The following is a 22828-nucleotide window of genomic DNA, read 5'->3' as shown; positions in this document are numbered from 1 at the left end:
CTCATACTTACCCGACCTGCTCCTCGTGAATTTTGGCCATTTCGCAACAATGAAAGACACATTTTGTGGGAACACACTTTCTGTTGTGCTGCGATGGCATCAATGGCTTTCAAATTGCATCCTTGAATGAGCATTTGTACAGTATCATTGGTGGGTGCTTATGTTGTGAAAAACTTGTAAGCAGAAAAGCGACACTAGTTTCAAATGTTTTATGCAATTGATTCATGAGATGACTATAGGAGACATAAAGAAAAATGAAAAAGAAGAAACTTCGTGCTTTCACATGAAATATTTATTCACACATTTACACGACCACGGTTTCATGGTTGAAGGGGGAGGGAGGAAGGCCTGGTATAAATCCTGGTATACCAAGCCTGGAACATATAAATTGATGTGATGGGCCTCTGTAGAGTTCACCTGACGATGACGTCTTACGTTGCAACCATGGTCATGTAAATGTGTGAATAAATATTTCATGTGAAAGCACAAAGTTTCTTCTTTTTCATAATGTCTCCTATAGTCATCTCACAAATCAATCAATGGAAGATTCATTTTTAAGCCCTCAAGGGTCAAATTCAAGAACAGCAGTTCCTTCTTTTATCTCATGTAAGACAAACACTGAATTTCTTCTACAACAAGGAGGACATTCTTCCCTCGAGAATCTGCTGAATAGTGCTGCCATCTTTCGACTCTTGGCCACCGAGAGGTATTGTAGTGGGGATAGGGATGGCGGGAGGCTTTCAGAGGTTTTGGATTTATCCTTAAAAAATGTTCACAAAAAAGATAACAAAATTCCTGGACTCGAGCAAGGGTAGACATCTTAACAATGCCAACAGTTCTCATGTTTTTACTTTTCTTGATGGAAGAAAAATTAATTTTATATTGGAATGACACCTAAAAAAACACTGAGATCAAATTATCAACACTGTAACACTTAAAGTATTACCACTTTGTATTTGTGATTAACTATGAAGGAGTAACTGTTAAAACTAAAGAGATGACAAAAATTTCCATCAAACTCTGAGTAAACATATCACTGATTTGGCATTTGCAAGGTGGTGTTGATGTATAATTTGCAATGAAAACTGCACACATTCCCTCTGCAGACAGCAGCGTGTTCAGAGATGAATAATGACAACTTGCTGCAGACCCCACTCCACTACTGCTCCAAGAACTCTTGTTTCTTCTTGTACTCACACATCCATTACAGACAAAAATATGCACAAAAAATTATTTATTCCATACCTTCCACTGCGTAAAAACCAAGAGCATGAATAACATAGGTCATCTGTTAAGTTGACAAGAATCTTATCTGCAACCAGCATTCAAGAAGAACATAAGCGTTAATTATAAAAATTTCCTTAACAGAGATACAAAGTTGACGTCATCTTTGCCAACTATGAAATGAAAGAGCACATGAACACCTAAAAAAAAAAGTACCTGTACATAGAAGACATGATAATGGCTGCCACAAAGCAAAATACAAATAGTTGAACACAAGATGAGGACCACTGCTTTGCTAACACCAAGATACATTTATTTTCCACAGTCCTTTGATTAGCTGTTCACATCAGCTTCTCTGCAGCCATAGGAAAGGTTGAAAGATGGAATAATGCTGGCCAATAAGAGCATTCATGCCTGGAGCACAGGTCGCTGGTGTTGACCTTCAAGGTTGTCATTGGTGAAAGCATAGCCTGTGCCACCCTGGAAGGACACAAGTAGAACGTTCCATGGCAGGCAAATTAAGTGAGCATGTGGTAAGGGGAGATCACTCTGCAGGACGAGATCCCAAAAAGGATAAGGAGCAATTTGCCCTAAAGACCAAAATGATGTGAGGCTAGAGCTCACCCATGGCTAAGCCACAGGCATGAACATCCAGTAGACTCGTTAACACGAACATCGTTATTACGAAGTTCTCATTATTACGAAGCAAATCGTTAGTCCCGACGAAAAGGCCTATCCAATCTATAGTAAAAGAAACGTTATTACGAAATTTTCATTATTATGAACTCTAGTCCGAGTTCCGGCAGTTACAAAATGAACTTATGACGAAGTTCAATGGATAAGCAACTGCATTCAGGTGAATATACACTATGCCAAGTTTTAATAACTGCACCACGTTTAAGTTCTCCTCATGTACTATGCCCAAGAGCATCAATTATAGTTCTTTCTTAAATATACACGAAACATCATATAATAAGCTCCATTCCGGTGGAATCATGATTACCCACTCATAATGGCTCGTAAATTGGACGTACAGTTAGTCCTCCTCCTATGCACAATCGATTTACAAACTTTCAGAGATATGAGCATTCAAAAATTTCAAAATTCGAATTTGGCACTTCTCGATTTGGCCATTGCTACGCGGTGCGGCGTGGAAGAACTCACACTTTATGCATAATCTGAGCAAAGTATGATTGAATCCTGTGTGACGTTGGGAACTGTCCAGCGTTTCACCCGTTCTTCCTTACCGTGGAGAATGATGTTTTTGGCTCCAGCTGCATCGCACGCCCAGCTAGATCAGTTCGTCAAAACAGTGAGTTAGCGCACAATAGTGATGCAGTGTTGCATTCTTCAGGATAACCATACTCCTCGATGCCTTGCATACAGTCTAACCGGCGAGGGTTGTCCAATGACAACACAAGAAGAAGGGCAGAAAACCCTGCGCCAGCACGGTTTGCAGCCAATCATTGTCCCGCAAACGCCCCTCACGCCTTCGCCTTGTAGGTTTATCCAATGATTTGATTGATGGATATTTCTCTTACATAGGAAAATCCTCCAAAATCGCTGGCACGTTAATGGCTTTGCCTGGTTTCGCTAATTAGTTGGGCCCTTTTCGCTTCTATAGCGTTTGAGGTGTTTTTCCCCGTCCCATCCCTTCCAACCCTATCCCTATCTCAGAGGCGCCGTTGGGCTCCTATCGCGGCAGCGCCTCTTTCCTTTTTCCTTCCCTTCCAACGCCCTCCCCGGGTGATCGCGGGAATCAGCACGATTGCTGGGTCCCCATCCCAGTGCGTTGTATACTCCCAGGGCCTCCCCTGAGCCCTCACATCTTGTAGGTTCATCAACTTATGACCAAGGTCTTGGAACGCATCCCTTCTGGCTCCATTCTTCACGGAACCCTTTTGATTACATGTGACGGGGGCTTTTCCCTCTCTTACCTAGCAACCTTGCACCCTACTCCAAACTAGACCCTTCTAACAGTTATTGGACAACTCTCGGTGGCTGGACTGTAGCATCAAATATTTTCAGCATCCCTCCCTGCTCCACCCATCACTCCATCCATACCTTCTGTCTCCTCTCACTTCAGCACTCCTCCTCCTCTCCGCCCACTTCACCTTCTCCAATCTTCTCCAGACCCACATCTCAAACGCCTACCGTCTTTTGTCGTCCTCCTCACTGAGTGTCCATGTTCCCGCACTGCAAAGCACTACACTCCACATTAAACTCTTCACTAATCTTCCCTTAAAACTATTAATTAACTATCCTTTCACCATTTATTTCTTATTCGTGAATGCCTCCTTTTCTGACACACAATTCTCTCCCTAATGCCCTTGCTACTGCAACCCTTTTCCTAGAGAGTGCTGCCCAGACAGCTGAACTGCCCCACCAAACCACGTTTGGCATCACCTAATTTCACCTAGAGCCTCACCTTCTTCACTGACAGTGCTTTAAAAACAGTAAATCTTTGGCCTCATAGCAAGTGATTAGATCCATTGCAATTTTAGGGAACAGAAATCTAAATCTTCTGCCACCTTTGAGTAAACAACTGAGACATAATATGCCCTAGACAAAAAGTGGAAGTCACAGCAATGTTTCTTGACTCCTTAAAAGAGTTTGATTCATTTGACTAACAAATACTTTTCATGAAACCAGTTGGATGGGTATTCATGGCATACATAATGACTGGATTAAATCTTACTAACTAGACCGATAAAAGCATATGATTATTTCTGTAAATGGTACTCATTTTGTCTCCCCTATTGACGTCCCAACTCAAGACGTTCCTCCAGACTTGATTCTCAGACCTGTGTAATTTCTTTTTCACATGAATTATGGTTAATACTTTTCAACGTGTAACTTGTGCTACCCCAGTGTTACATGCATATGATATAAATATCATATGGGAAGGTGATCCTATATATATATAGAAACATACTAACTTATTATGTTTCAAAATTAATTTTCCATTCTCTTCGGTTGAACACATGAATACTAAGGTAAAATGAGCGCGACTTGCTTCTTCATAAGGTCCATTGGATCCACAGTTTCCATTGACATTCTATGTGCAATATTACATGGCAAGGGGAACTCCATTTCCACTTGGCCCAAGATATCCATCAAGGGGGTCCATATCCTAGGACACTATTACACCTCATTCACAGACCAACAAATAGTCATTTGACTAATAAACATACTTTACCTTGCAGTCTGCTTTTTGAAAAATTGGAAATATGTACCTATTGCCAGTACCACCTGTGCACATACTAATATTATTTCTATGTACTTGTAAAAGTCAAAAGAACTTTAATAAAGAAACATTGAGGTGAACAAATATACTAATATGCAGGCAAAATGATCATCTCCATATCACAGGGTCTCACGCAAGAAGTACAGATGCTGATCCACATTACAAGGGTCTTCAACTGCATAAAAGTGGAGCTTAAGATGCATAAAAACATGGTGGCTATTCACTGCCTTCAGCTCAGATACTTTAAATCTACATATAAAAAAATAACATGTAAAACAGCTTGATCTCTTGACAATTAAATTATATTATTAATTTCAAGGTACATATTCTCTTAGCAATGCTTGTCAAACGGATCCAATAGAGCCTTCAGCCCTCTGACTTATCAACTCTCTCAGATTGAAGGGAGGCTCACTTTCAGTTCTTCCAATGCCTCCCTTACGCGCATCTCCACGGCAAACGCATTGAAAAGGAATAGTGGACGGTGGGGACGAGAGAAGACAAATGAGAAGCAATGCAACTCACCCTCTGCAGTGGGATGATGTCACTCTCCTGCAACTTCTCGCCTGTCAGCGGATGCATCCAGTCCTTCTTGATCACCTTCTCAACGCACTCCATGGTCACCACATCGCCACTGCCAGAAAAAGGAAACACACACACTGAGCAACATGACAGATTCACATTCATTTGAAGAAGGATGTGCTCCAGATGCTGGAGTATATCAACCAGAATTAAAATAATCATACTTTAATAACTACCACACTGTACACACACACAATTGTCTCTGAAAAACACACCAGTCATGAAACCTACTGCTGAGGGTCAAGGTAGACATCCAAATTAAAAATAAGGACTGTGGTCGATAAAAGCAGAATAAACCCAGGATACCACTGTGAATCTGCAAAGAACAATTACACCTTACTTGCATCCATAACAGGGAAGTTTTAAGGAAAAAGGGTACTTGATTATTTGCGTACGGAGTTTGATTCTCTCAGAAAATACCAACCAACATAAGCCCTAGAATTATCACAGGGAAGCAGAGGCAGTAAAGGGGATTGGAAAGGAACTGAGAGGAACAAGAAATAAAAAGAAAAAAGAAATGGAGCATTTTAATTTGAATAAAATTTTACAAGACAACTGTCCATTGTTTTTTGTCTTTCTGATACAAATGACTCATGTTAAACTCTTTCTTGTAGTCCTTTAATTGTTAAAATATAAACATCTGTAACATTGTTTCCCTTTGCCCAATAAAGAAATGTATTGAAAGCTGTTATGGCATCATGGGCTGCTATTCTGGATAAGCGTTGCAAAAAATAGCATATGCTATTCTGCGGGTCATTATTGCAACGACCCCGTATTCAGAATGAAGCGTAGTAATAATTTTGTTCGGAATAGCAGCATGCTATTTCTTGCGCGAGCTATTTGGAAGCTCCGCCCCTTCCCGTATGAAAAACTTTCTGAACAGTTTGCGCAACCAATGAGGGAGAAGATATTTTATATATTTTTCTGTATTTTATGGAATATTGACTTGCAATTACAAATAATTGCTTCATTTGCATTTAAAAATTATATTAAACCGTGGATTTATATAATACGCTTTGAAAATCTCGTTTAGGAAATCAGCTGATTGTTGTTGTTTTGATAATATCACAATGGCTTCAGACAGGTGGGTTAGGTCATAATTTTACTGTTATAATGATGATTTATCGGGCATAAATATTGAATCATTTACCTATATCCGATCGGTCCTTTAGCGTGAGATATATGTTATGCGAAATAATCATTGAAAGCTAAATATGTTTGATTTTCTTCGTAATTGTCAGTAGGCTTCGAAGTCTGTCTGTTCGTTGCATGTCAAAATAAATATGTACCAACTTTTATTGCTTTGATCGTGACGATATAGCTTTACTGTATGAACTAGAAGCTTTCGTTTCTAATACTAGCTTTATATTATATGACTCCCTAATTTCAGTATTCATTCTCTGTTTAGGAAATGAAGTAGGTGGCAACGTCACCGCTGTGCTTTCATGTAATATGATGGAATAGTATCAATATTTCAGCTGCAGATTTGGAAAAAGCAGAGGGATGTGATGGTGAATTTGAGGATGGATGGAACAACTGTGAAAAAGTGAATCGTGTGGAAAGTGCTTTTGTGTCACTTATTATTGTTTTCGTATCAGCTGATTTTAATATGCTCACTGAAATTTTTGATAGACCCTGAACTGTGCCGATATACTGAAACTTAATTGTGTGAATAACTTACTTGCCTATAGAGGAAACAATTTGTATTGAATTCCACATGATATATATTGCATTAATGATGTACATGGATATTCCATTAAACGTTTGTGGCGAATCATATTTGTTCGGAAACTTTATTGGTGTTCGGAGAAATCCTTTGTTTTCAAGCAAGTAATTCAAGTCGACTGCCCGTGTTATAAGTTTGTAAATTTTAAGTTTTAATTGTAGAAGGCAGCGAATAGTGGGGAAAACAATTTCGACTCGTTGCATGTATTTGTATATACTGTCCAATTGAGGAAATGAACGGCTGATCAAAGTATATGGTATTATTATGGTAATATATGGTTTTCATTGAAAGCTATAACTATTAATATATTTGGCGAGTTAGTATGTTAACACAAGCTTGAAATTTTTCAAGAATCGACCTGATAGCCTACATTGAGGATATTTTTAGTAGCAAGTCAAGTGATGAAATAAAATTATGAATTGTAAATATGAATAAAACACGTAAAATTTGGGCTAATGGTAGTAATTCTTTGCATTAATTGTTATTGTTTTCGTACTGTCGATGAAGCAAGCTTGTGCTTCATATATTAAGCTCGAATGTTAATTCCTAACCAAATCACTTAACTAGTTAAATATTCATCACTTATGCTACTATTATTTAATTAAAATAAAGCTGATATCATTTTATTTTTTGCTATTATTCCATTTTTCAATGCTTGATTAGGTTACTTTAACCTCAGAAAAACAATTCGACATCGCAATGCGCACGTTTTCTGGGTTGCAATACCGAATAGCTCGGCCTCGAAGACCGCGTAATATTATTGCAAGCCTACCGGTTGCAATTCGCCGTTCATAATAGTAAATAGCAACGGGCCTATGCTATTCTGAGAATTACGTCTTCCGGTGTAGTAAAAACACGAATTGCAACCGTTCGTAATACCAAATAGCATAGGCGTTGCAATACGCTATATTATAGCAACATCGGTTGCAATAATGAAGAATAGCATAATGCTATTCCATCCATAATAGCAGCCATGGTGTTGTGCTGTGGTTAAACTCAGCAGTGTATTTAACTCTAGCTCTTCTTGGACATAATCTTTTTGCACATTGCTGATTATCTCACCATCCGTCATGAATGTTAATTTTTCCTACTTATTACTGAAGTTACTGTAGCTTCTTGATGGTCAGCATTGAAGACTGCATCACTACCACCATTTTCAGATTCTTCTATTGCCTTATTTACATTGTCTATGGAAACTTAAGGGTTCAGAGGCCACAGTTTTTTCCAAGGTAAAATCAACACTTTTGTCGTCACATTTTACCATGCATAAGCAAGATTAAAAATCACGTCTTTGAGGTCCATTTGATTCAGACATTTCTTAATATGTATCATCCCTTTTTTACTATCACACTGCATACAAGTTTCTTTCTATTGAGCCATTTTATACATTGCATCACATTTTGTTCCATTTGTTCTAAAAGTGTAGTGCAATTAGGTGGCAAGACCTGTACACTAGGGCGGATCGCGAAAATCGATTTTTTTCAAATCAATCTGGCTCAATGAAAAAAAGTTGTGGGAGCGATCAAAAATAAGGCCTGAAAAATTTGAGACCTCTAGGTGAACCCCTGACCCTTGCTCAAATGCAATTTAGGGGGGGAGGGTCAAAATTCGAAAAATATAATATTTAATGGTCATTCCGTATAGATTTTGCCGAGTTACTGCCCTATTAGGGCAAAAAGTTGGTGCATTTTGATGTATCTGCCACCATTTAGCCACAAAATGCCTAATTTGAGTCCGCGCCCGCAAAGAAAATATTCCAACGCCCACGCAGCGTCGCGGATACCAGAGCCGCAGGCCGATCCCTTCCCCTCCACGCTCGCTTCTCCCCCTCCCACGCCTCTAATACAGCAAAATTCATTCCGCGCATGCTGCTAGGAGGTCGTTTATCTTTGATAATATAAATCAGAAGATGGTAGAAGGTAAAAAACGATGCGTAGTGAGACGACTTGTCCCTTATTTGGCGCCTCGTCGGCGTTAAACAAATCGATGTTACCAACTTTTAGAGAAGTGATGAAATATATTTAGATCTGCGAACGCAGGAAAGGAGACTATGCTCTGTGAAGACACCTATCGAGTGGCTGTAAGGTGTGCGAACTATGGTGACGTGCTTCTCTTCCATTATGAATGTGATTAAATGGATTTAGCGGTACCACAGGAAGTACTAAAACTTAGGGAAAATCAGAATAGGCCAAAAGTAGGGTTTTATTGAAGTATAAAACTCAAAACAATTTTAAAGAAACCTTTTAAATTATGCGATATTTTTGCGTGTAAATGCATGGAGGAGCATAAGTTTCCCCCAATGAAGAAGTATTTTGAGAGACAAGCTGACGAAAAGAAAGATGATGGCTGCTGGATTGAATCCTAAAGAAACTCGACAACTGAGGAAAAAAAGGGTATCATCGGAGAGCGTTGAGTCAACATCATCAAATCTTGTACGGGAATATAGTATCAAAATTTTTCTTCCATCCAAAGAAAATTAAACTGGCGAGAAATTAGCCGATTTGTATCTCTACTTCCCTCATAAAATAAACATTAAGGACTATAAACTCAAATTGGAACTTCTTTGGGGAAAATGCGTCTGCCAACTGTGATAGAGGTATATGCAAGAACCAAGCAACAGCAATGATCGTTCCCGCAACTTTAGCTGACGCAAAAGTCATAACTTCGTAAGATACATCAAAGCTAGTGTACCAGCATTACTTACGTAGACAGAAAAAGATGCTAATTACTGTGAATAAGAAAAGATAGGTGTCATCAAAGGTCTCCATTTTATTGGAATGAAAGACTATAATCTTGTATGATGAAAAAAGGGAAGAGGACTTATCAATACAAGTTTAGAGGGGAATGGGTGGTGTTAGTTGAAGAAACAGGGTCCCACTTTTGGAGGTTTGCCTCCCCCGTCGGACGATCAGGAAAAGTTATAAAATCTCCCGTTCTCCATTCCTTTCCAAGTGAAAAGTAGATACACAAAATTAAAAAGGATTTGAATGGGATGGTACCAAGTGAATACCGCCCAAAAAGGAGGCATCATCCCTTTGATATAAGCATAATTCCAACATCCCTTGCGGTGTGGGTAAACTCTTCTCAGGATTCCCACTGGGTTCATTTTTCCATAATGGCCAACATTTCAAGCTCCGACTCGGGGCTCATACTAAGGGATAAATTTTGTTGAACCTTGAAAAGAGTTTACCCACATCATTCGTCGGGAAAGCATCAAATCGTATTTCATTCCTTACAGTGGTCTATTTGCTAATTGCACTACGTTGACTTAGATTTGCTACATAAACATTGGGAGGGTAATCTAGGGACCCAATTTGCGTTGCTGCAAGGATGCGTTTGGCGACCAATCCGAGATTTTTTTAATTGCTGGGTTTTAATATCGACGTAAAGGACTACCCGCTAATGATATATTGGAGAGAGACTCCAGTTCCTTCGGATATATCTGAGCTTAGCGCTGTGGAAATTAAAAATCTATTGATGAACGTTCAAATTTGAATTAAAATATTCCTTTTATTATACATGCAGACGAGAGATTCGCGAAAGAATTTACCAAAACTTTGTTGACAGCAGCGAAAGACGAGGAATGACCCTGACATAAGAAATACAGACTGGAAAGCAGATAATTGAGTAATTCTTTCGTGATTGTTCCTCACCGGATGATGCTGAAACATCAAGTAAGACTATCGAAGTTAACATTAGTAAGACTAACGAAGAAAGACGCTCTTGGTCGAATTTTGGTGCATTTGGGGCGTTAGAGAGGCGAGCGGGGAGGGTACGCCGGCGGCCTTCACCCAAAATCCATTTAGTCACAGCTGTCGGACAATACCGGAATAGAAGTGCATATCCTAAGTTCCCACACCTTCATAGCCACTTTAGAGGCGTCTTCACAGAGCGTAGTCTCCTCTCCTGCGTTCGCAGATCTAAATATATTTCATCACTTCTCTAAAAATCTATACGGAATGACCATTATATATTATATTTTTTGAATTTCGACCTTCCCCCCCTAAATTGCATTTGAGCGAGGGTCAGGGGTTCACCTAGAGGTCTCAAATTTTTCAGGCCTTATTTTTGATTGCTCCCACAACTTTTTTTCATTGGGCCAGATGGATTTGAAAAAAATCTATTTTTGCGATCCACCCTACTGTACACTGGATCTGTAACCAGGGACGCCGACTTACAAAAAATATTGGGGGGCCCAAACTGGGTTTTTGCCCCGGGAAATTTTATAAGTAGCGAGTTTTAAGTTTTTTAAGAATTTTAGAAGAGTCATATGATCAACATTAGAACCCTGATAATTAGAATCTTGACATCTGGACACTCCGGGGAAAATCAACAAGCCTGACACATTTTTTCCTCACATCTATAACAAATTTTTGAGGGGGCTCAGGCCCCATGGAGTTGGCGCCACTCTCTCTAACCTGTACACAGTCATCTCTTGATTTTAATATTTCCTCATTTGGGTAGCTAGGGGCATTATCCAAAATTAGCAGACCCTTTGTTGGTAATTTAATATTTCTAAGATACATACACATATCTTTGCCACTTGTATGAAGTGCTCGTGAAACCATTCAGCAAACACTTCTTGAGTAACCCCATCCTCAGGTTTGGTTTTTGTACGTGACTAGAACCAATAAATCAAGTTTGTGGGTACCACTAGAATTTGAGTACCACACGGCATGATCGTAATTCTGTCATTTAAATTTTGTGGTCGTACACACATCTTTGTCTCGTACACGTCTTCATCTCGATGAACAAATGTTTTTTGAGGCAGAGGCCTCTAAAATAAGCCACTCTCATCTGCGTTGTAAACTTAATCTACTCCAAGACATAGCTCTTCAATTTTTTCTTGAAATTTTTTCATGAAAGGATCAACAGCAGAGATATCACAAGACAACATCTCTCCTACTACAGGTAGAAAACAGACGCTATTCGAATTAATCCAGTCATTCATCACTTACTCTGAAATCATCTTTTTTCATAATTTGGTTGTATAGATATCTGGCCTTCTCTTTAAAGATTTTACTGAATATAGGAGCGAGTCTGTTACGTTCTTGCAGAAACCATGAGTAAAGAGCATCTTCAAATTTAGGGTACTCACCAGATTTTAGAGTCTGACTGTTATTGGTAGCACAGTCAGTACTTCTCACAAAATACTTAATATTGTCTGTTTTTTTCCAGATGTCACACATTGTAGCATGTCCAACGCCATAGTATTTTGCCAAATTAGTTAGTTTTCGACCCGTATTGAGCTTCTTTATTATTATTGTTTTATCACCCAAAGTTAATGTTCTATGATTATGGAAAAATTGATTTTTCCGATTCTCCACACTCAGCAGCCCTGCACATCCGATTTATCACACTAAGTCGACAGATTACTGCAAGGCCAGATTGTACTGTATTCCATTCTGCTGAGATAATTAAATTCTGTAATTTCCACTTTAATTTTAACAATATGCCACAGTGTGATGAAAAACATTAGGCCATTTTAAAATAATTTTTCGGTAAAAAGTACAAAGTTTGATCATTCCATCATGAATGCTCAACATTTCCATGAAGTTACTCCAGAAGTAACCAATTTTATAGCATTTTGTAATTACTTCTTATTATGATGTTCCATTTGATAGAGCTATAAACATTTTACTATGACAATTAAAAAGTGACAAATAAATCTGTTTATTGTGATTTAAACTTCCCTAGATGCACAGCATCAACATATTTATGTGTTAGAGAAAAGCTGTCCGCTTCGTAAGCTATTCAACACCCCAGCATTCTTGCAACTGCTTACCCTTCATTAATTCAAACATGCCCCGGGATCAAATCCACCCATTTTCCTTCACAAATGAGACATACTGAGTGCTTCAGTGAAGGCCCGTTCAACTACTCACGTTGGTCGCAAGACGGCACATGGCACAGAATTAGAGAGCACATCCCGAGTGACAGCGCACACATAGCGGCACTCTCGCGAGATCACAGCTTTGGCCTTCTCGTCTGGGTCCGTGACCTCGTGGAACTTCACCGGGATAAGGTCTTTGGCAAGTAAAGGGCGCCCACTCATTGGGCAGTACACCGTCTTGTCCTGTCAACATGAGAAGGCATCAATGAATACAAATAATACACAAAATAAGGCCCTCAATTAATACACTACCAATAAACCACAAGGTAAAACATGCTGAGTCAAAAGTAATTTATACATATTAGGTGTGCAACTAAGTTCCCGCTGTTTGTCAATAGATGGCTCTAGCAGTGACTGCAGGTTGATTTCGACTTATCATCGGAAACGTCATTAACCAAGCTTAGACATTTAGTAAACAAACACCTCTATGACAATGGAGAGTTTCTTTTGGCATCATATCCTCATTGTTGTGTGAAAATGTCTAAGTTGGTGCCAAGTAGCCGTCATTTGCAGGAAGCGTTCATTTTCTTCTTTAACTTGAAGAAAACGGCAACTGAAGTGCATCCAGAGCTCCAAAAAGTTTACAGAGATGTTGCTCTAAGTGAAACAACGTGCTGTGATTGTTTCTGTTGCTTCAAAGATGGTCATTTCAATGATGACAATCGTCCGCATGAAGGAATACCAAAAACCTTCAAAGACACTGAATTTTAGGCAATGCTCGATGAATTTTCATGCCAAACACAAGAGCAGCTTGCTTATGCATAAAGAGTTACCCACCACGCCATTACCAAGTGATTGCATGCTTGGGAATGATGCAAAAGCAAAGCACTTGTGATACTTATGATTCAACAAAGTGATTCAGCATGACAACACTTGACCTCAGGTTGCCAAATCTGTTAAATCATACCTGGAAACTCTCAAATGGGAAGTTCTAACCCACCCGTTATATTCCCCATATATTGCGCTGTTTGATTATTGCTTGCTCCATTCGATGGCACATGGTCTGGCCGATCAGCAGTTCCATTCATATGAACAGATCAAAAAATGGCTTGATTCATGGATAGCCTCAAAAGATGAACACTTTTACCGTAACATTATTCAAGCTCTACCGTAATGATGGGGAAAAGTTGTAGCTAGCAACGAAAAATACTTTGTATGATTTATTTACAACCATTTTTTTACAACAAAGCTGTATTTTCATTCACAAAACAGCAATAACTTAGTTGCTCAGCTAATATTTTCCACACAGCTTTACAAATGCCCCGGTCGATTTCAACACCAATGTGTCATTTTCAAGGGAGATGAGCCAATGAACAGAAATTCCATGAAACATTGCCTCTATCCGTTAATGCAACCAAGATGTTGTACAACAGCACATAAGCCACGCAAATAACCACAAAGGAGCCAGCGGACTAAGAGGAGTCATCTCCGCAAGTGCACACAATTTGCAAAAATTCTACTGAAGAATAATCCTTCCACTAGCATTGACCGGGATTCAAAATCAGAACTTGCAAATTTGGGCCAGGAGTTTTCCTTTAAGAAGTCTCTCACATTTTGTACACTTGCGGATGACTTCATAAAGTAAGGCTACTGCATAGTCCCATTTCATTGATTATGACTCAAATCTACAGAAAACAGAGGGGCCAAAAAGTCTCTGGCATGGTAGACACTCCATTTAACCAGGTACATATATCTCTTTAGTCAGAGGCGGACAGATGGAACAGGAGTGCACCCACCCCTTGCGGGGCCACCTGCACTGCTGAAGATTGCAGAATCACAATAGTTAACTTTTTTATATCATAAGATGGCACTATCTTGTACATGTGTATAATTAGTTTCAATAAAATTTTCTTAAACTTAGCATGAGGTTTGATTACTTTTTAATTACGATAAAATTAAACGTAGATCAAGAGATCTTTTGCACCTCCCCTTGAGTTTTTTCTGTATGCATCACAGTATTTGTCTTCAGTATAGTGCACAACTAATTAACTTCAAAATTATTGAGGTCATACTATTTATGGATTATGTCAAAATTAATGATTACACAGAAATATGAGTGTATGATGTTAATTTTGCAATGCACTAGACACAGAAAGCAACACCTTGATATACCACTTACAACGAATGTTACCTCATGATTGAACTGCCTGCAACTGCACAACTCAATGGCTATCCAGCAAGCGGACACATAGTCCTTTCATAAATTATTTAGAAACCACTAGACAATTATTAGACAAACCACCTCCCTGGTTGTCTTACCGGTTTCTTGAGCGGCACATCCTTTGCTTCTGGAGTCATCGAAGGGATCCAGAAGCTAGGCAACTGCTTGTCACGTCCATTTGCCATGTTTGACACCGACCTGCTTGTACCCTCACCCCCATCTGAAATAAAAGCGTAGCAATGTAGATTGGCAAAGGACTAAATGCTGTTGGATAACTGACATACTAGGCATTGCCTGTGATCATAAAACTATCACGTAGGCATGTGAATGACTTGGCTCTGTACCACATTCAAACTATGTAGGACAGTGGCGCCGACTCCATGGGGCCTGAGGGGGCCCGAGCCCCCTCAAAGATTCGTTTGGGGGGCGGAGCCCCCTCAATAATTCAAGAAAATAATTAAGTAATATAATGCTTTGTGAAATCACAAAAATACATTGGTGATTTTTATTTCCCATGTTTGACAATAGTTACCTTTTAAAATAAATTCAACAACGTGTGCTGAAACAAACAATTATAAGGTTAAGCAGGTTAACCCATTATAACCCACTGTTGCTTCAAAGCAACGTCAAAAATGTATAAATTTTCAGCTCTATTTAGGAAATATCTAAACTACGTATTATTTTGGGGTGTAAATTTTGATGACGAAATATTTATCTGCCTCGACAATTATGATCGAGTGCAAAATTTTCATCCATTCAGAATAAAAAATCTTGAAATTTGATTTCTACCTTAAGCAGCTCTGGGCTATAAAGGGTTAACTGAATCAAGTGGTGTGAATCATGGTAGTGTTTCGGTGCTGCGACACACTTTGGATTTAACCTCTTCCCGGGGCAAGACCTCCGATATGGGCCCCCCCAATATTTTTCATAAGTCGGCGCCCCTGATGTAGGACATATGTTACTAAACTTATATTACTTTTTCTCCTTAAATATCAGAACACTTTTCAGTATTTCTTATAGATCCCATATAACTGCTCACAAATAAACAGGACGATGACAGGCAGCTAACAATTATTTTTGAACCTAACAACATTCACACATTGAAAATGACTTATTATTGTTATGTTATACTTGTTTTTACTTAATATAAATTTAAATACCATGTTAATACACTTTTGCTGCTTGGAGCTGGACTGTGGAACCCAAGTAGAAATGTAATATGTAGTTAATCACCAGTAATAAAATCATCCATTTTTTACTTCAAATTTTACATCCATTGTTTAAGCTATTAGATAGCAGGTATTTAACATCAGTTTCTATAAAAATTTTGTAATACATTTTCATTTTGGCTTTATTTCATAACTACTCAAAATATCATGTATGTCATGCATCTGTTGCTTTTTGGGGTACATACCCAGAGCATTTAATAAATCTCTCTTCCTCTCCTAAAGATACTCAAGAGATAAACCCTTAGGGCCCTTCCCCTGCACCAAATGCACATGCATCTACCACACCATGGCTAGCCACTCACCCCTCCCGTGCCCCACCTTCACTGACCCTGCCTCTTCCTTCTTCCCTCTCACTATTCACACCTTCTTAACAGCTCTTCTCTCGTTCAACAATTCAGGCCACGGAAACTCTTCTATTTCTCCACTATTCCTTTTCACAACACCCAAACCTTCACAAATGATCTGTTTTCATTTTCTTAAAAGATATGATCCTCAACCGAGTTTGGAAACCCCTGGATCTTCCTCGCCTCCTTCACCTGACCTCGATTTCTACACATCAGTGCTCAAGCTGAAATAATTGTGTTGCTCCCTGAGCTGAAACTAATACATAGCGCTTAGTAGAAAAGCTGAAAGTGCTTTCATTATGCATACCTTTGGTGGCACCATGCCCAAACCCATTGATATTACATGCAACTAAATAAAAATAACAAAAAATGAAGGTTTTTCCCCATGTATAATCTCTCACATGTATTTCATGGGTCTCTAACAGGTGATTACGTCTAATTCAGCAATCGTTTCGAAAGAAATTCTTTCTCTGCTGTGTCATATCACCTTTAAAAATGTTGGCAGCATTAAAAATAACATACAGTAGAAAGCCAAAGAAAAGCCCTAAACCAAAGAACAAAATTTGACACAACCTCTAATATCTACAATGTAAAGGGCTCATACCATCATTTGAAACAAGGATATCCAAGCTGCATTGGCATTGTAACAAATTCTTGGCCCATCCATTTCAACAGGGAAATGAATCAGAACAACGCAAGAGACATGGTCAAAGGAGGAGCTGTGAGGAGATTAAACAAGCACACCTCACCGAGTTTTGTATCATTGAGTCTTTTCTGAATTTGACAAATATATCTTATCAGTTTACTAATAATTCAACAAACCTGAAAGGAAGGCTTTGACTGGACTGCTGCTCACAATGCTCCGCTCCGTCTTGCAAAACGAGTTCACGCGAGACTGCTTCTCAGCCACAGCTATTTCAGCAAGCTCATTCTGCCAACAATTCAACAGACACGTTTAAACTCTCATTCCATCACAACATGAACATCCAATAACTTTTTCAAATATACACACGTCAATGCCATATTTTCTTTTCCTCCACCTACTCATTGAACACTGCTTAACACAGTGGGGCAGGTGTCAAAATTTGCTTTTTTCATTTTCACCTAAATTTTTAATACTTTTTCTGAGAAAATTATGCGATGGTACTTCTTGAATGAAAAGGAACTTTGTTTACTCATACAAAATTTTATCTTTGCTTGGCCACTGTATCAGTATCTACGCTATGATATATCATACGCAGCAGAAGTGTTGCTTTTGACCTATCATGGAATTCTGCAATTCCACACCAGAGTTTTATGTGTACAGTAAGTCCTCACTCAACGACCACCCGTTTAACAACACCTCAGACTTGTAACGGACTTCGTTTATAAAATAAGTTATGTGCTACTGTACATACTTAAGTATTAACTTTAAAAGAAAATGCATACCAAATTACTGCAGTACACTGCAATAAGATTAGAACTGTGTATGCAAAAACTATAGTGAAAAAGAAAGAAAGTGAAAAAACCATGTACCATGAAGGTTGCCTGCCATTTACACCTTATCCTAATGAAATTTATAGTACAAAATAGTTCACAATTCATACCGCACGCTGTCACACCCTTGGATACCCTTGAACAATCTGCTTTTATAAAAATTGCAATATTAAAAATGGCATCAAAGGAACTGTCGTACAGGAAAAATTACCTCCTTTTTTTTCTTTTGCTTTTCGTATTCCTTCAGTTTCCTGCTTATTTCATTTTTCTTCGTAATGATATACTCCAATATCGATTCCTTATCGAAAAGATATCCCTCAGAACTGAAAAAAGGAAGAATACCGACGTTACACCGTGATCAGTTAATATATGTTAACACAATCAACAATACTTACGTAATAACTGGATTACGGCATGGCTGGAGGGATAAACAGCAACAGTCGAAATCTTTCACCGAATCTTTCCCAACCCTCTGGCTCTGTGTTCCGTAGCCTGAAGCCTGTGCATCCTTCTTCTTTTCATGGTAGGTGTACACTGCACCAGCAGTACAATTTCTTGCATGACGGGTCATTGCGTCTCCACAAAATGACCCAGATCACAAATTTACAAACAGAGCAACTGAAGGGGTTTATCCTTAGGATTAAAAAACGCTACAATAATCAAAACGCTGCCAATGAGGTGACAGTTCGTTAGCAAAATTGAAAATCAATCAACACTTACAAACAGAATATACTGGTGGAGATTTCTCGTGATATTATTGAGTGTATTTGAGAAGCAAAGGATTCGCGATCCTAACTCGTCCCTGTAGGACTAGCCAAACTTCCTGAAGTTTATTCTAGTGAATTATCCATAGAGTTTACTAAAACTTTCACCGAACGATCGCTTGCAAAGATTTCCGAAGCTTTATTTACAACATTTGCATTGCGTTCGTCATCTTCATCAACAACTTTCACTTCCTGCCACAGGTAGCGTGCAGAAGCACAGATGGAGGGAGGGTCGGGGAGGGTGGTAGGGGAGTGCGCTGTTCGGGGGGGTCGGGGACCGAAAAGGAAGCGCGAGGAAGCGGGGAAGCGGGTTCTTAGTTTCTGGAGTCGCTGGAATTGTGTTGGGACCGTAGGTGTTGTTTTTGGGCTTGCCCGGTGTTTGGAGTGGTGTAATGTGATGTGGATGTAGAAATTGATTGAAAGTGACACATTAGATATCAGCTGCAAGTGCTTAGAATCCATTAGAGGCATATTTAATCTCACAATGGCAGTTTTTTAGCCTAATATTACGACTCAGCGAAACGCCACCCATTTAGTGCACGCTGTTGGTGAGAGAAACTCGCATGCCACCGCTACCGTTTCTATCGTGAAACAATTTGCTAGTTCAGTGTTATCGATTCTCACTCAACGATGCAGGATATAGTGGACATAAAGTTCTCTAAAAGTGAACTGAATACGTTAGTAAAAACAAAAGGGACATGCGTGACGCTGGAGAAGAAGACAAGAGTAGTATTTCTGCTGCCATCGCAATTGCTAGACATTAAGTCTGGCATTAAGGAAAACCTAGATTCCCATCTCTTGAAGTACGACTACGAGTGAGTATTCTTTGAGCCTCAATACTATGTTCGTTCGTAAGTCATAATCGTTCCTTTCTATTTATCAAATAAATTCCTTTTTGGCAGGACCAAAGCAATCATCATAGGATATGAAAAAATTAAGATATTGAGTAAATATGGCTCGATTTGTTACGGCTATAGCAAAATTGCGCTGAGAATCGAAGCCAGTTTCTACCTCTTCAAGCCAAGTGTCGGAAGTATGCTTCAAGGTAAAGTTTTCTGGTGGTATATCAAGCATAAGTTTGGTTTTCAGTAGAATATCATTGCCTTTTCATATCACAGTAGGTTCATATTTTAATTTTACATGAAATTCCATTTACTCGAGTTATTCGAAACTTCGATAGTTCTGAGAGTGAGCTATCACGTATGTGCAAGTATGCAATTTTTATGAGATGTTAACTGGAGCTATTCACGTAACCACGAATGAGTTCTCCAATCGTAGTAATTTACACTTCTGTGTTTTGAATGATGTGATTTCTATTGCAGGAGTAGTGTGCAAGCAGAGCGGTCGCCACCTGGGCTGTTTGGTTCTCAAAGGCTTCAACGTTTCCATTCCCTTGGAAGATGATGCTTGTGGGTGGGATTTTTCCATTGGCCAGGATATTAAGTTCACCGTCGTGAAATTGGACTTAACCTCTGGTCCCCTACCTTACATTCTGGGTCAGATGAACATGGATGGCACTGAAAGGTATGTGGTGGCTCCTCCTGTCCATTTTGTCTCGGGCTCAAAACACATTGACACTCACCCATACGTCTAAATTAAGTATGCAATGGTCTACTCCATCACCTTCACATTCCTGAGTTCATGTGCAGTACATGTTATTCAAGGTGTATACTTGTTTGACCCTGCATCGTGGACAAAGGAAATGTAGTACGTACAACATTTTTCCCTCTTTTTATGACAGCCCAATCGTTTCTCTCTCCCCATTTACTTTGTTCATCATGGAGATATTCCATCACAATAGAACAATTACTTGGGAGAAAAATAAATTTCCCACGTATCCTGAAGTAGTGATATGTATTACTTGAGTAGATTACATATATCATGTTTTTGTGTTGAAGGATGCGCAGGATGTGGAATAGTCAATATTTATGTTTCAAACTTCTGAATGAATTTTTTAAGTTTTCATACATTGTCATTCCCATGCAACTCATGTGATGAAATTATTTATTCTAGTTATAATCAACCTCTTTTCCATCATTAGATTAACAAGAGAGATGTGAAAGAGAAGAAATACGTAGGAGTGAAAAGATTAGCTGATAGGAGAACTGAGTGGAGAGCTGCGTCAAACCAATCCTAGGATTGTTGACCAGTGGTGAGATTAATACTAATGATAGAGGCTATGTAAGATGGCAGAATGTGCATTCGCATGAAAAGCACCTTCCTTCCACTTGAGTTAGCCCCGACCACAAAGATAAAGAGAACTGGGTATTGTCGAATGTTAAGCATTAAAACTCCTGGAGAAAGCAAAATTTTATTTAGTTGTCTGTATATGTAAAGTAACTGCGGCATATCTTGTACTGCATACTCATGGTCCCCCTTGCTAGCTGAGGGTTTGTGCGGTTGTTTACTGAAATTTGCAATTTAATTCTTACATTCAGTTGGTGGATGAGTAAATAGAGATTTATAAGGAAAGGAATTAATTATTCAGAGATAAATCAAAACTTGTTATCATTAATATTACTAAGATTGCTTTCTATACCAATAACACTGTATCCTTAAGCCTTTAGCTAATGAAACAGTCCACATATGTAAGGTATTTTTTTCATATCATGGCCTTCATATCAAAGGTTAGCCTATAACTACTGGTTTTGGGTGTTGAAAATCCAACATTTTCTGGGAAGGGTCTTCACTTGATGCTGTTTTTCTCCCTCTATTGCCGTTGTGGCCCTAGCCTAGATTCCCCAATGCATAGAAGGGTTACGAACTTGGTTGTTTTGTTACCTATGAATTGACAACTATTAATCAAATGGAAGAAGGAAAGGGTCGTTTGTCATTTTATTTTCCCTTCTGAATTGGAGTAACGAGGAGAAAATTTTTGTTTAACCTTGCCTAGTGCAATCTTTTCCTTGCAGTAATGAAAGTGAATTGCCAAAGAGTTATTTGCCAACTGATTATTTGATGTTTTTCAGGGCCATTGACACAGTAGTGAGAAGGTCCCCAGGCGAAGTTGAAGGAGGTGGAGTGGTGAGCAAGACCCCAGTCAAGATTCAAGTTGTGAGCAGGCCCCCGGAGGAGCCTCAAGTGGTGAGCAGGCCCCCAGTGGCGGTTCAAGGAGATGGCAGCCCTTGGGGGCAGAAACGAGATGGGGAAACGAAGCATGGAGGAGATGGGGGCCGCGATTCTCTCATCAGCCAACTGCTTAAGACGGTGGAAATGTCCCTGGGAGAGGAGGGCCCTCAGCCGAGCAAGAAGCAAAAGGCAAGGGCTTCAGTGGGACCCCAGCACTCTCCCTCTCCCCAACTGGCCAAGGCCCCCAGGCAGCGGAAGAAGGCTGACAATTCAGTGGAGGAAGACAGTTCAGGAAGTATAATCGACCGTCTGCTGGAGATGAGCAAGAGAGAGCTGCTTGGAGTATCCGAAGAGACAACGCCTCGGGGCAAGAAGAGAAAGGCAGAGGGCAGTCCGTTGGTGGCCGTCAAGAAGGAGCGTGTGGACATAGAGTCTGCCGTGAAGGTACTCTCTCCTGATGTCAGTTGGGGTGGGGCGAATGTTGTGCCATCGTCGGTGTCTTCCAAAACTTCCAACAGATTGCCTCAGCTGAAGGTGGGCAACGAAGCTATCGGCAAATCCAACATGACCTCACCAGTGAGTGTGGATAGCACAAAGTCCCCTCAGAAACATGCTAAAGTTAAGAGAAAATCCCTGGCCTTTAAGTCAGAGAATTTTAAGGATTGAGAGAGAATTGTGAGCATACATTCTCAATGAAATTCTTCCTTCAAGTCTTTTCGACATTTGCAAGTGCCAGTCGAGTTGGGAGCTCTTCTGTGGCTACGCAGAAACCTCTGTGAAAGCAGAAAAAGCTCTGGTTCTGGTGGTGTTCTTCTGTAAAAATGGCTTCTACAAGTAATAAATATGTTGATTTTTCTCTTGTTTTCTCCCCTTATAATTGCAGCTGAATTGTAACCGTTTTATGGGATAGGGGAAAATTACTTGTGGGGAGTAGTATTTTGTCTCCAGTTAAATTCTCAGTTTTCATTGAAAAAGCTATCAATATAATCAATGAGAAATACAAGAAGTGAATTTATGTAGTGAATAAATATGTACTTGTAAATATGGAGAGTACAATAGCAATTTTATGCACGAGAACCTAAAATATCAATTACAAATAGGGAAGAGGCTAATATC

General features: G+C 39.4%; 2 protein-coding genes across 3 annotated transcripts; one reads left to right on the top strand and one right to left on the bottom strand.

The window, feature by feature from the left end:
• Nucleotides 1-1217: 1217 nt before the first annotated feature.
• On the bottom strand, nucleotides 1218-18816 carry LOC124158456 (nitric oxide synthase-interacting protein homolog). 2 transcript variants are annotated; one of them, XM_046533546.1, is made up of 8 exons: nucleotides 18600-18816; nucleotides 18275-18512; nucleotides 18091-18202; nucleotides 17226-17334; nucleotides 14929-15050; nucleotides 12662-12852; nucleotides 4994-5102; nucleotides 1218-1704 (listed from the first exon to the last, which is right to left on the bottom strand). In XM_046533546.1, the coding sequence occupies exons 2-8, from the start codon at nucleotides 18448-18450 to the stop codon at nucleotides 1633-1635; spliced, it is 891 nt and encodes a 296-aa protein (XP_046389502.1). In that variant the 5' UTR covers nucleotides 18451-18512; nucleotides 18600-18816; the 3' UTR covers nucleotides 1218-1632. The 2 variants fall into 2 exon arrangements, with proteins under 2 accessions (XP_046389502.1, XP_046389503.1); XM_046533547.1 differs by having other exon boundaries at nucleotides 18275-18529; nucleotides 18600-18800.
• Nucleotides 18817-18950: 134 nt separating this feature from the next.
• On the top strand, nucleotides 18951-22567 carry LOC124158455 (DNA-directed RNA polymerase I subunit RPA43). The gene is made up of 4 exons (XM_046533545.1): nucleotides 18951-19458; nucleotides 19546-19688; nucleotides 19966-20167; nucleotides 21613-22567. The coding sequence occupies exons 1-4, from the start codon at nucleotides 19274-19276 to the stop codon at nucleotides 22376-22378; spliced, it is 1296 nt and encodes a 431-aa protein (XP_046389501.1). The 5' UTR covers nucleotides 18951-19273; the 3' UTR covers nucleotides 22379-22567.
• The last annotated feature ends 261 nt before the right edge of the window (nucleotides 22568-22828 follow it).

The sequence above is a fragment of the Ischnura elegans genome, chromosome 5, assembly GCF_921293095.1.
Source record: "Ischnura elegans chromosome 5, ioIscEleg1.1, whole genome shotgun sequence".
NCBI classification, from domain to species: Eukaryota; Metazoa; Arthropoda; class Insecta; order Odonata; family Coenagrionidae; genus Ischnura; species Ischnura elegans.
This window is presented reverse-complemented; position numbering and strand designations above follow the sequence as displayed.

Excerpts from the sequence above, each read along its gene's own strand:
- LOC124158456 (XM_046533546.1), bottom strand. The coding sequence starts at position 18,450 with ATGACCCGTCATGCAAGAAATTGTACTGCTGGTGCAGTGTACACCTAC. Across the intron at positions 12,853-14,928 it reads ATGTGCCGCTCAAGAAACCG|GACAAGACGGTGTACTGCCC; the intron begins GTAAGACAACCA and ends TCATGTTGACAG. Across the intron at positions 5,103-12,661 it reads TGTGCCGTCTTGCGACCAAC|TGGCGATGTGGTGACCATGG; the intron begins GTGAGTAGTTGA and ends TTTTTCTGGCAG.
- LOC124158455 (XM_046533545.1), top strand. The coding sequence starts at position 19,274 with ATGCAGGATATAGTGGACATAAAGTTCTCTAAAAGTGAACTGAATACG. Across the intron at positions 19,689-19,965 it reads TGTCGGAAGTATGCTTCAAG|GAGTAGTGTGCAAGCAGAGC; the intron begins GTAAAGTTTTCT and ends TTTCTATTGCAG. Across the intron at positions 20,168-21,612 it reads AACATGGATGGCACTGAAAG|GGCCATTGACACAGTAGTGA; the intron begins GTATGTGGTGGC and ends GATGTTTTTCAG.